This window comes from Sinocyclocheilus anshuiensis, unplaced genomic scaffold (assembly GCF_001515605.1).
Source record: "Sinocyclocheilus anshuiensis isolate Anshui unplaced genomic scaffold, SAMN03320099.WGS_v1.1 scaffold2366, whole genome shotgun sequence".
NCBI classification, from domain to species: domain Eukaryota; kingdom Metazoa; phylum Chordata; class Actinopteri; order Cypriniformes; family Cyprinidae; genus Sinocyclocheilus; species Sinocyclocheilus anshuiensis.
This window is the reverse complement of record NW_015557543.1, coordinates 231735-246690: the sequence shown is the minus strand read 5'-3', so window position 1 is coordinate 246690 and position 14956 is coordinate 231735. Positions and strand designations below refer to the sequence as shown.

Genomic DNA, 14956 nt, shown 5'->3' with positions numbered 1-14956 from the left:
CGTGATTGTGAATCGCCGACAGCTCCAGATATTTAGCATGCCAAATATCTCGCGGGCGTCGGCAACGTGTCGGTGATTCCCTCAGATCGCGTCTTTGATAATTCACACTGCGTGATTGTCACTCGCGTGAACGAGCACCGATTTGCCTCCTATTTCAGGCATTTGGCGGCGATTTCGCAAAACCTGTCGGCGAGTGAAAAATCGTGCTAAAATCGTGCAGTGTGAACTCGGTATTAGGCGTAGAGTAAGCTCCGGTGAGAATATGCTAGTCTCACAAGAACCAAGTTTTGTTTACAGCAAAGGAAAAATCAGTCTCCTCTTGGCTTATATCAAAATCCTCCACCATTTTTCTTTACAAATCCTCATTTTGTACTTCTAATTCGTGGCCAGCATTTTGTTTTGCTCTCTCCTTTGCGCTTCTGCGTTCGTCACTTCTCTCTGGAGCTTACTCTATATCCTACGTCATCTGCTGGAATGCCACTCTCTCGTACAGCTAAAGTTACAACTAATGTAAACTACCAGTCATTAGAATATTAGTAGACTATTTGGTTAAGTTTAGGGTTATTAGAATAAGTTGATGTATTTGCAAAGTTAGTTATAGCCAATATAATGTATGTTGGGGGATCATCAAAATAAAGTGTTAGCAGATATTAAGCAGACAGTCTACTAACACTCTAATGACTGCTAGTTGACATGTAGTTGCAACGGTACTTGTAATCAGTTCAATGGAATATTAGTGGACTATCAAAATAAAGTGTTATCAAAGAAACTTTGATGTTTGCTTGACAAACTCTTGTCTGAAAAGTTTAAAAAGGTTGCATATGTAGGCCTTAATATTTGAATAATCTAGGTCATGGTTTCCCAAACAGTTTCGCAAAGGAAATGCAGGGGCTTCATGAGTTCATTGAAAGCTCATAATGAAATCATAAAATGTCTAATTCAAATAAATCGATAGGACTGCAATCAAAATAAAATTGAAATTGCAATATGTCTTAGCGCGATAATCAGATCTCAAATGGTTGTGATTTAGTCTCATGCACTGTGTGTTTCAGTGAAGTGTGGCACTGTGTTCAGTTATACTGTGTTCCGGTGTCTTGTTCGCAGTAAATGCTGCTCAACATGAACTTTGCATGTGCATTTGGGAATGCAGTGTATATCAGGATTACTTTATCTTCACATTTGCATAATTCCCCACATTTTTGTGGATGCAAGTTTTCATCATTTTATTAGATTTGTAACAAAAAGGCGTATAAATCTGTTGTCAACTAAACAAACTCAAATATCTCCCTGCAGAGTTCCGCCAAAATAAAAGCTTGAGAGTTTAACATTCAAGTCAAAAATGTAAAACATATTATTGTTGTTACTCATAGTGTAAAATAACATTTGTATAATTATCAAATATTAATTTTAAAGTACAGTTTATTTAAAATTGTATTATTACAGTGGTAATATATTCCTGTCTTCATTTTTTTATAATTAGTATTAAAAAATAATGTAAAAATATTAGTAGTAGTAGTAGTAGTAGTAGCAGTAGTAGTATCACTCAAAGAGGTGAGAAAAGTGAGAACAAACACCCTTAAAAATCAACTACTTTCATTTGCATCAGAGAGCGGTCTCTTTTTGCCTGAATGTTTCAACAGTATGAGATTTTTTCTAGAAATGAAGAAATGTTTATCATATCACAGTTCAGATTGCAATTGCAATATGTGACAAATTAGTCACAAAATATATTTTTGACACATTTGCATGCTATGGAGCATAGTACTCTCAGCTTGCAGTCTGGAACATGTGTTCTTGATTGTAGAACAAGACTATTTACCCTATGTCCACACACACACACACACACAGTAATAGTCCCACAATTGTCCTGATATAAAGACAATACGTTTTTCAGCAAAAATTTTGAAACCTATTCAACAGCTTTTCTTCCACCACCTCTAAAGTCCTCTATTAAACAAAACATTTGTGCAAAAAATATTAAAAAGTTGTTATTTTTCAGCTCCGACTGGAAGCTTGGACACATGGCTTAAAGTGTATGATCAGACCGCACAACTCTACTGGAAGGTGAGGGTCCTTCTGACAGTCCTGACACAATTTGGAGAAAGTCTAATTTTAATATTATAGGCTAGGCCTACAGTGTGTGTGTGTGTGTGTGTGTGTGTGTGTGTGTGTGTGTGTGTTTAACATTATATTATACACTCCTACACATATGTGACCAGTCAGTGTTATTTTAGTATAATTTATGCTATTATAGTTTTTGTTAATATTGAATTCAATTAGATTTTTGTATTTTTATGTTTTCACTTGAACTTTTTTTTTTTTTTTTTTCCAGGTTTCAGTTGTTTTTGTCATTTTTGTTTTATTAAATATATCTATATAATTTTTGTTTTAATAAACTTGTATTTATTCGTTTTTGTTTGTTTTAGTTATTTTGAAGTTAAACTAAATGAAAATGAAAAATGTTGCCTTGACAACTAGCTGAAATAAAAGTAAAAAAATAGTATTTTATTATTATATTTTTTATTTCAATTAACATTATTTTTTTTTAACTAACATTAGATAGACAGATAGATAGATAGATAGATAGATAGATAGATAGATAGATAGATAGATGTTTGTTTTAAACAACTTTTTTTTTAAACCTGTGAGTTCCCTTTCACCTCTCTGTCATCTTATTTCAGCCCTCAGAAAAGTTCAGTGCCAATGGCTGGAATTTGTCATATACTGTCGAATCAAAGGAACCGAAAAAGGCTTTATGTGTTACACGAGAAAACCACTGCTTTTTCAATCTCACCAAGTGGGTTAAAAAGGTTTACCTGAGAGCCGCTAATGCAGTGGGGAGCTCGGATCATACCAAAGTACCAGTGTATCGGAAGAGAGGTATTTGATTGCTGGATATGTGATATTTCAGAGAGATGTTCTATTCACAGTGTATGACCAATGAAATGCTGATGTTTGATGACTTTTATTGTGTTGTTTTAGGGCTGGGCTCTGTCTCTAATTTCAGTGTTCATCCCCAGTCCGAGACGTCAGTGCTCGTTGCGTGGGGACGACCGGCGTCCCCCCATGTCACAGGATTCGTGCTTGAGTGGAGACCTCTGTGTGAGACACCGGCAGCTCCCTTGTCCTTTACTCTGATGGACAAAAACAACTCCAGTACCATAGTAACAGGTGTTTTTATAATTAATAATATTAATTATTATATACGCTACTGGTTTGGAATAATGACGTTTTTGAAAGAAGTGCCTTACACTCACCGTGCATTTATTTGATCAAAAATACAGCAAAAACACTTTTAAATATATATTAAATTTAAATATATATTAAAATGTAATTTGTTGCTATGATCAAAGCTGAATTTTCAGCATCATTACTCCAGTCTTCAGTGTCACATGATCCTTCAGAAATCATTCTAATATGCTGATTTGCTACTCATTTTTTGCTGCTTAATATATTTGCTGCACTTCAGAATTCTTTGATGAATAGAAAGCTCAAAATAATAGCATTTATTTTAAATAGAAATCTTTTGTAAATATCATTATACATTTTTAAAACAATATGAATATATTTATGAACCATTTAATATGTCCATGCAGAATAAAAGTATGATTTTTTTTTTTAAATCTTACTTAGCCCAAACCAGTGTTATTTTAGTATCATTGAGACAGTATTATATTTTTTGTTAATATTTTGAATTAGACTGTGTTATTTAGAATTTATATATATATATATATATAGACACACACACACACACACACACACAATGTACCATGGGTTGCACAAAATATTAAGCAGCAGTTTGCAACATTAATAATATAAGCAGAACCAAATCAGCATATTAGAATGATTTCTGAAGGATCATGTGACACTGAAGACTGGATGAATGATGCTGAAAATTCAGCTTTGCATCACAGGAACAAATTTCATTTTAAAATATATTAAAATAGAAAAGAGTTGAATTTGTAATAATATTTCACAATATTATAGTTTTTTACTGTATTTTTGATCAAATAAATGCAGCCTAGGTGAGTAGAAGAGACTTCTTTCAAAAACATAAACACAAACTTTTTTAGACACTGTATCCAAGTGTCAAATTACATCTTTGGCGCATAATAAGTAAAAAATTATCCCGATCTCTTATGGTTTACGCTACAATAATGTAGATCTAATTATGGCTGCTTTATTTCACATTTCAGGGTTAAGGCCTTACAAGCCCTATGAGATATCTATTTATCCCAAATATGTTGACAGGATTGGACGTCCTCTAACCTTAATGGCATACAGCAGTCAGAAAGGTGCGTAGTGCTTGGAAATCAGTAATGAATATCTGAGAGCTTCATGTAAATTGGGGAAGTGATGTGCAATAAAGCAAAGCTGGACAATGATACAATACTTCCATCTAGTGGGCTCAGACTTACATTTTCATATATTATTACAGCACCCTCTGTGGCCCCAGAGTTGAATGTTACAGAAATAAGTCATTCATATATCAAACTTCACTGGGATGAAATTCCACTTGAGCAGAGAAATGGGATCATTCAAGGATATACCATTTCCTTTTGGCATGAGAGGGACAGAATCAAAGGTATTCAAGGATTTAAAGTTGATAACAGATTTTTGGATGGAAGATTGGAAGTTTTTATTATTATTATTAACCATAATGTTTCTATTCTGTTTCAAGTTATAACGACTGAGAAGACCAGCGTTGTGGTGAGAGATCTTCAACCACTTACCAAATATTATGCCCTTGTGACTGTTAATACGATGGGTGGAAGTTTAAATGGATCAGTTGTGACCCTAGCAACTGGAAAAATTGGTGAATATTTATTTTATGACCATACTGATCACATGATCATACTGTTTAAATATATAAATATATATATATACACTCATACATAACTAAATGTACTTTATCAGTTACTATGAAAGTATGAAAATTCAGATGCAGTGATTATGATTTGCAAGTTGTCATTGAAACCTTATTTGGCAATTACATATTACTCTCACATACACATACATATGAAAAGCAGTGATGACATTTTATAAAATAAAATAACTGTTTTATATATATATATATATATATATATATATATATACACTGTAAAAAATGACAGTGAATTTAACGGTAAAAGACTGTAAAAATGCTACAGTAAAAACCTGTTAAATGGTTAACAGTAAATTCCCCTACTATATACGGTGAAAAACTGTATTGGACATTCATTTTACGGTAGTATACCGTTTTTGGAAGTGAAAAAGACAGTATAATTTACAGTGAATAACCGTAAATTGACATTCCCAGAATTCCCTGTGTTACATTTCAAATTTGATGTTTTTTTTGGTTGAAATAACTGTCTTCTTAGTTTTTTCTTATTAGTTTTGTATATTAGGGTTGTGTGTTACATGTAATGTACAAAACAGATTTCAGTACTTCAATAGGTTGGTATATTAACATTATATCAGTTTATGAAATTACGGTATTTAACTGTAAATTTAAGTTAAAACCGTAAATTTTAAAATGTTGCTACCACAGCTGCCGTTTTTTGATTGTACACCAGAATCTCAGTGAATGCAGACTTTTATTTTTTTTAAAGTATGAATATTCAGACACAGTGAATGTCCTTTCATTATTGGTTTGACATTATTGAAAATGGTTTTCAGATGGAATTGAAATGGTGCTGTTTGTTATCCCAGCATGCATTGGGTTATCACTTCTCATCATCATCGTTGTGTTTGCCTGTGTTGGGAAAAATGAACGGTGAGCATCCACAGGCTTGTTATTATTGTGTACCTAAGGCCAGTGCTATTATTATCATTTAATTTATGACTGTTTTTCATAGTGTGAAGATGTGTTTGTGGCCTATAATTCCTGATCCTGCCAACAGCAGTATTAAGAGGTGGACCGACACTGACTCATTGCAGGTATGAGAACCTGGCGTATATATCATTTTCATAGATAGCTCAATATCTGAAATAGATTTCAATACATAATAATCAAATGGCTTCAAAAGTCAACCAAACTGCTTAATAAATTCATATCTTAACATGTTTTTGTCCAAGGGCATGCCTCACTTTAAAGAAGACATGGAGCCTGTGTTGGTGTATATGTCCCACTTCAGTCTTCTTGATCTGGCTGAGAACGAGCCATTCAAGAGTGACTATGTCAAGGAGAACCAGTGGTCACATGATATCGACAGCCATGATGAGAGCCATCCCTCATTCCAGACCTGTGTCAGATATGATACGGAGCATGACAAGGATTCTATCCCTTATGCCACAGTTGTTTTCGGTGGTCCGTATCAAAACCATTCATCCTCTCGACCAGCCTACGTTCGCTCGGAGTCCACACAGCCTCTGTTAGGGGCGGACGACCCTGGCAGCCCCCCACCGTATGAGAATGTGTCACCAAGCGGCAGTGTTTCTCAAGTACAACACTTCACTACATTCCCTCAGAAATCCACTGAAAGTGAGGAGAATGAAGAACTTTGGGATGAATTCCCTATGCTCAAATCCTTAGAGATTAGTGACAATGTTCATATCTAAAGACAAATTCATCCAGGCCCAAACCTGACTGATTTGGCTCACATGAGAGATCTGTTTGTGAAAGTGATTAGCAAAAAGAATCTGTCTGTGACTAATAGGCCCACTCAGTTCCTTTTTGCTTTCGTTTCATCATTAACTTATCGCCAGGGACTGCATATAGATTAAACAGATAACTTATTGTAGAACAGACCAGACCACTGGTATTACAATGAATGGGAGAAAATGGAACTCCCAAAATGGCAGCTCTAATAAAGTAAGTCCCACCTTTTCCAAGTAAAAGAGCCAGTCAACAAAATCACTTCCTGGTGTTTATATAAAACTTGTCTTGAGAAATCGCATAGATGCATTTTATGTTATCCTGCACTTCCAAGTTCATTCTTTCATTGTAGCTGAGCAGAATGTCACAAGTACATTCATGTGTTCTTAGCACTGAGAAACTGTAGCAAATTTCTGCAGCATTTCAAAAATAATAATATTAAGGATACTGCTACATGATATCCAGTATACATACACAGCACATTTCTGGTTTGTTATTATTTCTGGGGCTGTGGGCTTATATGAGACAAAAAATGCTGGCCAACACTGATGTTACTTTTTTTTTTGGCTGTACTTTTAATTCAAAATATTTTGATAATGTGATAAATGTTACATGTTTATTTACTTCTTAATGCTACCTTATATTTGCCACGTTATACAGTCACCTCTTGTTTGCATTCAGTATTTTTTTTATTTTTTTTTTTAAAGAATACAGATTGTGGTGACATCTGACAATGTTAAAACACTTCCTATGTAAAGGACAAAATAAATGATTTCTCCATTAATAATTGTATACTGGAATGTGTGATGGTGCAATGTTGTCAGTATGCAAAGTTAGTTAGAAAACATTCTTTTCTTGAAGACAGTATAGCTTTATAAAGGTGATGCTGGGTTACAAACCAGCTAAAAAAGTGCAGTCCAGAGTGTTTAGCTTCATGACTTCAATGTCTTATACTAAATATTAAGAATTCATTATGTCTTGCAGATGTTTCAAGGCAATTCCAGTTAGTTCTGCAATATATGCCAATAGGGAATTTGAGATTTTTTTTATTTTTTTTTTTTCCTCTCAATGGTTAAGTGTTTTAAACAAATTGGTTGAGTGACTGGTTCAATGACTCATTCAGTCACTTGTTTTGTTCCTGAATAAATCAGCAGTTTGAACAAATGGGTTGAATTAATGATTCAATAACTCACTCAAAGAGACAGTTACTTTTAATCTGCAGAAAGAGTCAAAAATCTGAAAATTCCCCACCACTAATGCACATACTAACACTCTTGTCTGGAACAAAAGTGGAACGATACAAACAGTGAGATTTCTCAATGCTGCTGAACCAGAGGTCCTATATCAGAACTTCTGTAAGACAGTAGCTTTAGCTGTCTAAAGAAATAATAATACATTCTCAGTACTTAAAGGTATAATTACACTGTAACAAGGAAACCATAAAAGAGTGAAAACAATTATATTACAAATGTGTTTTAAACATATGAACTAACAATCAGCAATTACCTCTAAGTTTCACAAAACTTAATTACACAACAAACTGCATGTTAGGATGTCTGTCTCAAAAGAATGTTGAGTCATATGCAGATTCTGTAATCGCTCTGGGCTGCATTTCCCAAAAGCATCATAAGCCTACGTAGAGTGGCACCAATTGTCTCTACGATCATCTCTTTTACAGTGCTTTTGGTAAGTGCAGCCTTTATGGATTCAGTGAGTTAATTTAGTGAATGATTCATCAGACTGATGTGAGTTTGTGAGTCATCTTGAATGATTAATTAATAAACCCAGTTTCTTAGAAAGGTGTTTTCCTTGCATTACCATTATTTTTGGTACATTTTTGTTTTTTTTACATTGCATTTAATGTAATACAATATTGTTTTTGAGTGCAGGTTACAAAAGCCTCTCAATTCAAGATGTTAATTAAAGGACTGGAGTGGTGTGAAATACTTGTGAATTATTGTGACATTTTTATCAGCTGTTTGGACTCTCATTCTGATGGCACCCATTCACTGCAGAGGATCCATTGGTGAGCAAGTGATGGAATGCCACATTTCCCCAAATCTGTTCAGATGAAGAAACAAACACATCTACATCTTAAATGGCCTGAGAGACAAATTATATTGCACCTTTTCCAGGATTTACCTGATTGAAATAAATCGTCCTGTGTTATTTGCCACTGTTAACAACATCACTGTGCTCTTGCAGGTGAGAAGACTTGTTTCAGACTACAAGACTGCAGAAATGAGCATAAAACATCAAGGGCCCTATCATATACCCGGTGCAATGCAGCGCCAGGCACGAAGCAAGTGTTTTTGGCTAGTTTCAGCCCGACACAGTTATAATTTTCACGTTCTGCACTAAATTATTTAAATAGCAAATGCATTTGTGCCCATTTGTGCGCCCATGGGCGTGCTGGTCTGAAAACGAGGTGCGTTCAGGTGCATTGATGGCGCGTTGCTATTTTGAGGCAACTGAAATAGACAGCGCCATTGACCAACAAAAACCTGGTCTAAAGTCAATGGTGCAATATTATTTGTTTTGTTAATTAAAGTGTGCGTTAATAATATGTGCCTATAGGCAGGTGAACAACACTCGTACACTGTGCTTATTACACACACAGGGACACGCAGCAGTGCAAAAACATGCCAAATATAAAAAAATGAAAGGATTACAATGTAAGATTATTATTGTGCCTCATAGATGGTTTGCTCACGTGCTTTAACCTCATGCATGAGCAGAACCTTTCCTCTCTGGAGAAGCGTTCAGTCTTTGCTCTTGCAAATTCTGCCATGTAAATAGCGAATCCGCCATGACACGTGCGCAACTGGCCTTTAAAGGGAATGATAGATGAGACTCTGATTGGTTTATGGCACATTACGCCCAAAACACACCCATTACTCATTAAGAGAATAAGGACAAACCTATTAGACCATGCGCCGGGCGCCGACCATTTTTCCCATCCTAAACTAGCAAAAGTAGATTCAGACACGCCCTAAGTGCACCTGTGCCGTGCGCTTTAGACCATGCGCTTAGATCATTAAGATATGGCCCTAAAACTGTAGGTGTATTCTGTAAGATTCATTTAATCAAGCAGTCTGAAAAGGTTTTTTTTTTTTTTTTTCCACTTACAGCTTAGTGCCACATCCCACCCTCTCCTTGAATGTGAGCACTGATACAGAGACAATCCTGTTGAAGCTATATGTTGGAAGTCATCAGTGGTTGACCAGTCAGTCAAATAATCATCAGTTTTTAGTCATTCATATTTCAGAGCTTTCTTCAATAAATAAATATTTGGTCTGCAATGTATCAAACACATTTTATCCCAAGTATCATGCAATGAACAGAGTATCTCTGCATGAACAGAGATTTCCAGTAGTGATGTTACATATGATGGTCGCCGTGATTTTGCCAAGTAAGACATGTTCCTGGATCAACATATTTTGCGAAATGATAGCTGATTAACAAGGGTGTAGAAGCACCTAACCCTGATCATAAGCCTAAACAGATATTTCCTGAAAAGTTATCCCTCAATTCTGATTGGTTAATTGGAATTTTGTTCCAGGATCAACAAGGATGTTGATCCAGGAACATGTTGTACTTGGTGAAATCACGGTCACCACATATGACACTGAAGCTTCAAAGCATGTATCGAGTAAGCAGCACAATTTCTCAGGAAGCTCCGTGCCGGAGCACATATTGTTTTCAGAGAAACACATGTAAGGTCCGCGCACATGGCCCAAGGAAGGTATCCAGTGGCGGAGCTGGGTGAAGAGAAGGATGGGTGAGGTGAAGGAAGGGGATGAGGAGGAACCAATGCATATGTGAGAGACATTTTCCCGCATTTTCTCTCAGATGTGGAGACAGATGTCTGTATGTTAATGCACTGTGTGTGTATTGTCTGTCTCAGAAGATCAAAGTGTCTGAGGTTCTGTAATTCTTACACACACGATCAACGAAAAACGAAGCCTCACTTTCTTACCAATCATGAGAATGCTTCACTTTTGGAGCTTTTCCACTGTATGGTACGTCTCGCTTTGGTGCTTTTCCACTTCAAGGTATGGCTCGCTTAAATAGTACCACCTCGTTTGAGGCTATATGAATAGTTAACCATTCAAGTAACGCATCAGACCCTCACGTACATCCCTGCCCTCATCCTCTACAGCCTGTGCCAGTGCCACCACAGGCTTCGCTGCTGAAGGTGAATCCCATGCATTCTCTCAAAATGGTTATGTAGAGCACAGCATGTCAGCACCATAGATTTCACAAGGTTGACCGCACAGTCATTTCTTTTCATAAGGCAACGCCATCTTCCTTTTAATCTTCCAAAAGCATTGTCAACCACTTCACGTGCTCTGCAGATTTTCATGTTGTAGACCTGCTGTTCTGCTGTCAAGTTAAGTGTCAACGAATGGTTTTAAGAGCCAATTCTGCAAGGGATAGGCAGAGTCGCCTAGGATGTAGTAGCCAACATTCACCCCAATGTTTCTGGTGTATGTGGTTCCCCATAGTCTGGACAGTGTCAAAACCCAAGCATCATGCAGGCTTCCAGGCAGTCCTGTGAAAACATTCCAGAAAAGTCCCTTTCCATCTACAATACCTTGAAGGATGATGGAGTGCCAGCCTTTATGGTTGAAACAGTCAGCGATAGTCCTGTGGTGCTATGATGGGTATGTGTGATCCATCAATAGCACCAATACACTGTGGGAGCCCTCATCTGTTGTGGGCAGCCTTTTCTTGAAACTTCTCCTGATCTGGAAAACAAATGTGGGTCCCACTTTATATTAAGTGGCCTTAACTACTATGTACTTACATTTTAATTAGTCATTTGGTACAATGCACTTTTTGTGTACATACATGTTTTTACATTGTACTTATATTTTAAAAATACCTGGCTGCTTGTAATTACATCTGTAATTAATTTATTTAATTACATTTATAATTACACTGTTGACCCATCCCTTACTCCTTAACCCACCCTTAATCCTACCCATACCACCAACCCTGACCCTAACCTTACCCGTATCCCACCTCAATAGCAGCAAAAGTGTTTTGCAATACAATATGAACACAATAAGTACACTGTACATATTTTTTGATGTAAGTACATAGTAGTTAAGGCCACTTAATATAAAGTGGGACCCGAATTTGTTCTGGTACCCACAAGGTCTCTGCAGCAGCACAGAACTCCTGAACACACCGACACACTGTTGTTATGCTTACTCCAAAAAGATGTCCAACACTTCTGTAGCCGGTTGCAAGCTTCCACAGTGCGATGGCTACTCTCTTCTTTAAAGGTACACACACACAGAGAAGTTTGTGTCCCGTCTCTCCATCGCTGGACGCAGGTTGTTGCACAAGTAGGTAAGCGTTTCATTGGACATTCTAAAACCGGGGACAATCACATCCTACCACTCGGTTAAGCTCGGTTAAATGTCCAGCGAGATGGTCTGTGGTGGGGTGACTTTGCAAAATATGATAGATCTGAAATACACAAAATACTTTTTTTAATACGCAATATTGGCAGCTAAGTTCATTATATGCTTTGTGGTGATATAGCGATTGAGACCCTAAACACATTGCTAAATGCAAGATTAGCTTACCCTCGCACACCATAGTGCAAACCAAGTGATGTTGCCGTCTACGCTTTGCTGTACAAGTTCCCAGACTCTCTTGCATTTTGCTTTGTTGCCATCAGCCTCCTTTGAAACAAACTTCTTCGTCTTGCAGTGAAAAACATCCACATGCTGAGAATCAAGAACACCATTCCATCGATAGGCTCCATTGCTCTTGATGGCAGACCAACTAGTCTATAATCCCACCCACTAATTGCAGTGGAAAAGCAAGCGAGCCGAGCCGAATCGTACCATGCAGTGAAAAAGCACCACTTGCGTGTCAGAATATTTGAACCCAGACCAGTTCTCTACTGGTTATTGAGGTTCAATTACATTTACTAAGATTTTTTTTTATATAAGCCTATGGCGAAAAGCTTCAAAGATTCAAGAGTCCTCGTTTCTCCATCGCTAATTTCAAGAGCAACCTGGTTTGCTGGTATAACAGAAAGTGCTTTGCTATAATATTTTTTTTTTACCCAATTAAACTTTTCATCCCCTTATAAACTGACATCAGACCTGTGATACAAGTTTACAGATTTCAGTTAAGACACAACAGCACTAGAGGCACAAATTATATACACTGAACAAAATTATAAACGCAACACTTTTGTTTTTGCCCCCATTTTTCATGAGCTGAACTCAAAGATCTAAGACTTTTTCTATGTACACAAAAGGCCTATTTCTCTCAAATATTGTTCACAAATCTGTCTAAATCTGTGTTAGTGAGCACTTCTCCTTTGCCGAGATAATCCATCCACCTCACAGGTGTGGCATATCAAGATGCTGATTAGACAGCATGATTATTGCACAGGTGTGCCTTAGGCTGGCCACAATAAAAGGCCACTCTAAAATGTGCAGTTTTACTGTATTGGGGGGTCGGAGTTTACATTTCTGTAGGGAAATTGAATTCCAGTTTGATAATTTAACATATTACAATTTTATCTGTACATATACACTGAGATAAACTTTACTTGTAAAATAGCCCATCTCTTGCAACCTGATTTACTGACCCATTTCAATTTGCTATATGAAGACACAGCAACAAAACTGTTTGCATGGATTGCTTTCTCAATTAAGTGATGTTTTAGCTGCATTACACAAGTGCTCTAAATCTTCCATGTCATGAATATATCTGAAAACAAATGCAGAAAACAACTGATCATATTTTTTTATTGTAAAAACTAACCTAGGAGAATTATTGAGCATTATTTTAAATTACAAAATAATAATAATAATTTACAAAATAATAATAATAATAATAATAATAATAATAATAATAATAATAATAATAATAATAATAGAAATGTTGAGAAACAAACTTCTGATCTTTGTCAGTGCAGGCTTTTGATTGTGCCATTAGATTTCTACAAATTATAAGAAAATATAGAAGAACGGCGTTGCAGCTTTTGTTTTGACTGGAAAGTGCATTTTATATGCATAGGTATAATCTGCAAGCATGTGTAAGTAATCCATGTTTCACTTCAGTGTCCCAATCAGCCCTGAAAAATTAGAATTTCCTCTTCACTGAAGTCCAGCTGTCTGACCAATCTGTGAGAGAGTATCCATTGAGAAAAACAAATCAATACCTTAACCAAACAGTACAAAATGCCATAACTCAAACAGCTTCTGATATATCAAATGTTTGTGTGTGTAAACCATTAAAAAAAATGACTCACTGCACTGCTAACTCTGTGAATCTGGTTGGGCCGCACACACACACTAAACACCTGGCTTTTTCTGGTCTCTCCAGGAAGTTCTGCAGCATACAAGCATCTATCCGCCCTCTTCTGCCTTTCCAAGAGTCTGTAGGCTCCGACAGAACATACTCCACCTCAAACCTAAGAAACATACATGCTAGTTAGGATGCTGCCTAATGACAGTCTGAACTGAATCAACGTTGAATCTGAATTGATTCCCACTGAGATCACTGTACTGTCATTCAAAAATGTGACATTACTGATAGAATGAACAGTCAGATACATAATGGGATAAATTACACCTTTCCTCTTTTGTACAAAGTTCATCCAGCTGAGAGCACCAAAGAATGTCACGCTCCTGACGATTAAATAACATAAGCTTGGCTTTTCTGAAAAGATAAACATAAATTATTAATATTATTATTATGGTTATCATTTTGATAAGTCAACTAATCTAGCAAGCATTTTACAGTTAAACAATCATTTTCTAAAAAAATCCTAAAGAAAGAAAGCACCAAGAATTAAAAGGCATCTATCACTAATACAAATGTCCATGATGGCTGCTTTAACAGTCACTTTTTGGCATTGACAGCTGCATTTGCTTGTATGTGAGAGTCTTCAAAGTTTTGTTCATTCAGCAGATTAAAATAGCTGTTTTAATACAAATCTGTATGAATGAACAATTGAAGACACAACCATACTCTGGTAACCGTAGCGACAGTATCAAAGATGGCAATGTCCATAACATCGGGAAGCTTTATCACAACTGACTGCACGTTATTAAATGAATGAGTCCAAATTAGGTACGAGTACGTCCAACAGATCTTTTAAATAACCAACACCGGTTTTAAAGCTTTGTAAATGAGTGCATGAGTATGTTTGAGCCACACCTCACAACTCGCACCTGGTGAACCTTTGAATAAACAGAGTAAACTAAACCTCTCATGATTAACACTGGACTTATAAACACAGGACTTTCTAACACACTTATACAGTTCAGTGTGGCTTTAAAGGGGTCATATGATGTTGCTAAAAATAACATTATTGTGTGTATTTGGTGTAATGACATG

At 36.3% G+C, this 14956-nt stretch overlaps 2 protein-coding genes and 1 long non-coding RNA gene across 5 annotated transcripts in view; 1 reads left to right on the top strand and 2 right to left on the bottom strand.

Annotated features, from left to right (window-relative positions):
* Window positions 1–7595, top strand: part of LOC107679306 (granulocyte colony-stimulating factor receptor-like) — a 14615-nt gene extending 7020 nt beyond the window's left edge. Inside the window, exons 8-16 of the mRNA XM_016474828.1 lie at window positions 2000–2064; window positions 2682–2880; window positions 2983–3171; window positions 4197–4295; window positions 4439–4585; window positions 4682–4816; window positions 5659–5755; window positions 5838–5919; window positions 6058–7595. Coding sequence (XP_016330314.1) covers window positions 2000–2064; window positions 2682–2880; window positions 2983–3171; window positions 4197–4295; window positions 4439–4585; window positions 4682–4816; window positions 5659–5755; window positions 5838–5919; window positions 6058–6540 — 1496 coding nt within the window. The 3' untranslated portion in view covers window positions 6541–7595. The remainder of the gene's footprint in view (window positions 1–1999; window positions 2065–2681; window positions 2881–2982; window positions 3172–4196; window positions 4296–4438; window positions 4586–4681; window positions 4817–5658; window positions 5756–5837; window positions 5920–6057) is intronic.
* Window positions 7596–10343: 2748 nt separating this feature from the next.
* Window positions 10344–12760, bottom strand: LOC107679308 (uncharacterized). The gene is made up of 3 exons (XR_001633038.1): window positions 12178–12760; window positions 11798–12058; window positions 10344–11328 (listed from the first exon to the last, which is right to left on the bottom strand). It is a non-coding gene; the product is annotated as an uncharacterized LOC107679308 (long non-coding RNA).
* Window positions 12761–13459: 699 nt separating this feature from the next.
* Window positions 13460–14956, bottom strand: part of LOC107679307 (cytochrome b5 reductase 4-like) — a 13331-nt gene continuing 11834 nt past the window's right edge. For 2 of the 3 annotated variants that reach the window (XM_016474829.1, XM_016474830.1), the window contains exons 15-17: window positions 14189–14275; window positions 13866–14027; window positions 13460–13737 (exon numbers count right to left, since the gene is read on the bottom strand). In XM_016474829.1, coding sequence (XP_016330315.1) covers window positions 13683–13737; window positions 13866–14027; window positions 14189–14275 — 304 coding nt within the window. In that variant the 3' untranslated portion in view covers window positions 13460–13682. The remainder of the gene's footprint in view (window positions 13738–13865; window positions 14028–14188; window positions 14276–14956) is intronic. The other variant, XM_016474831.1, reaches the window with a different exon arrangement.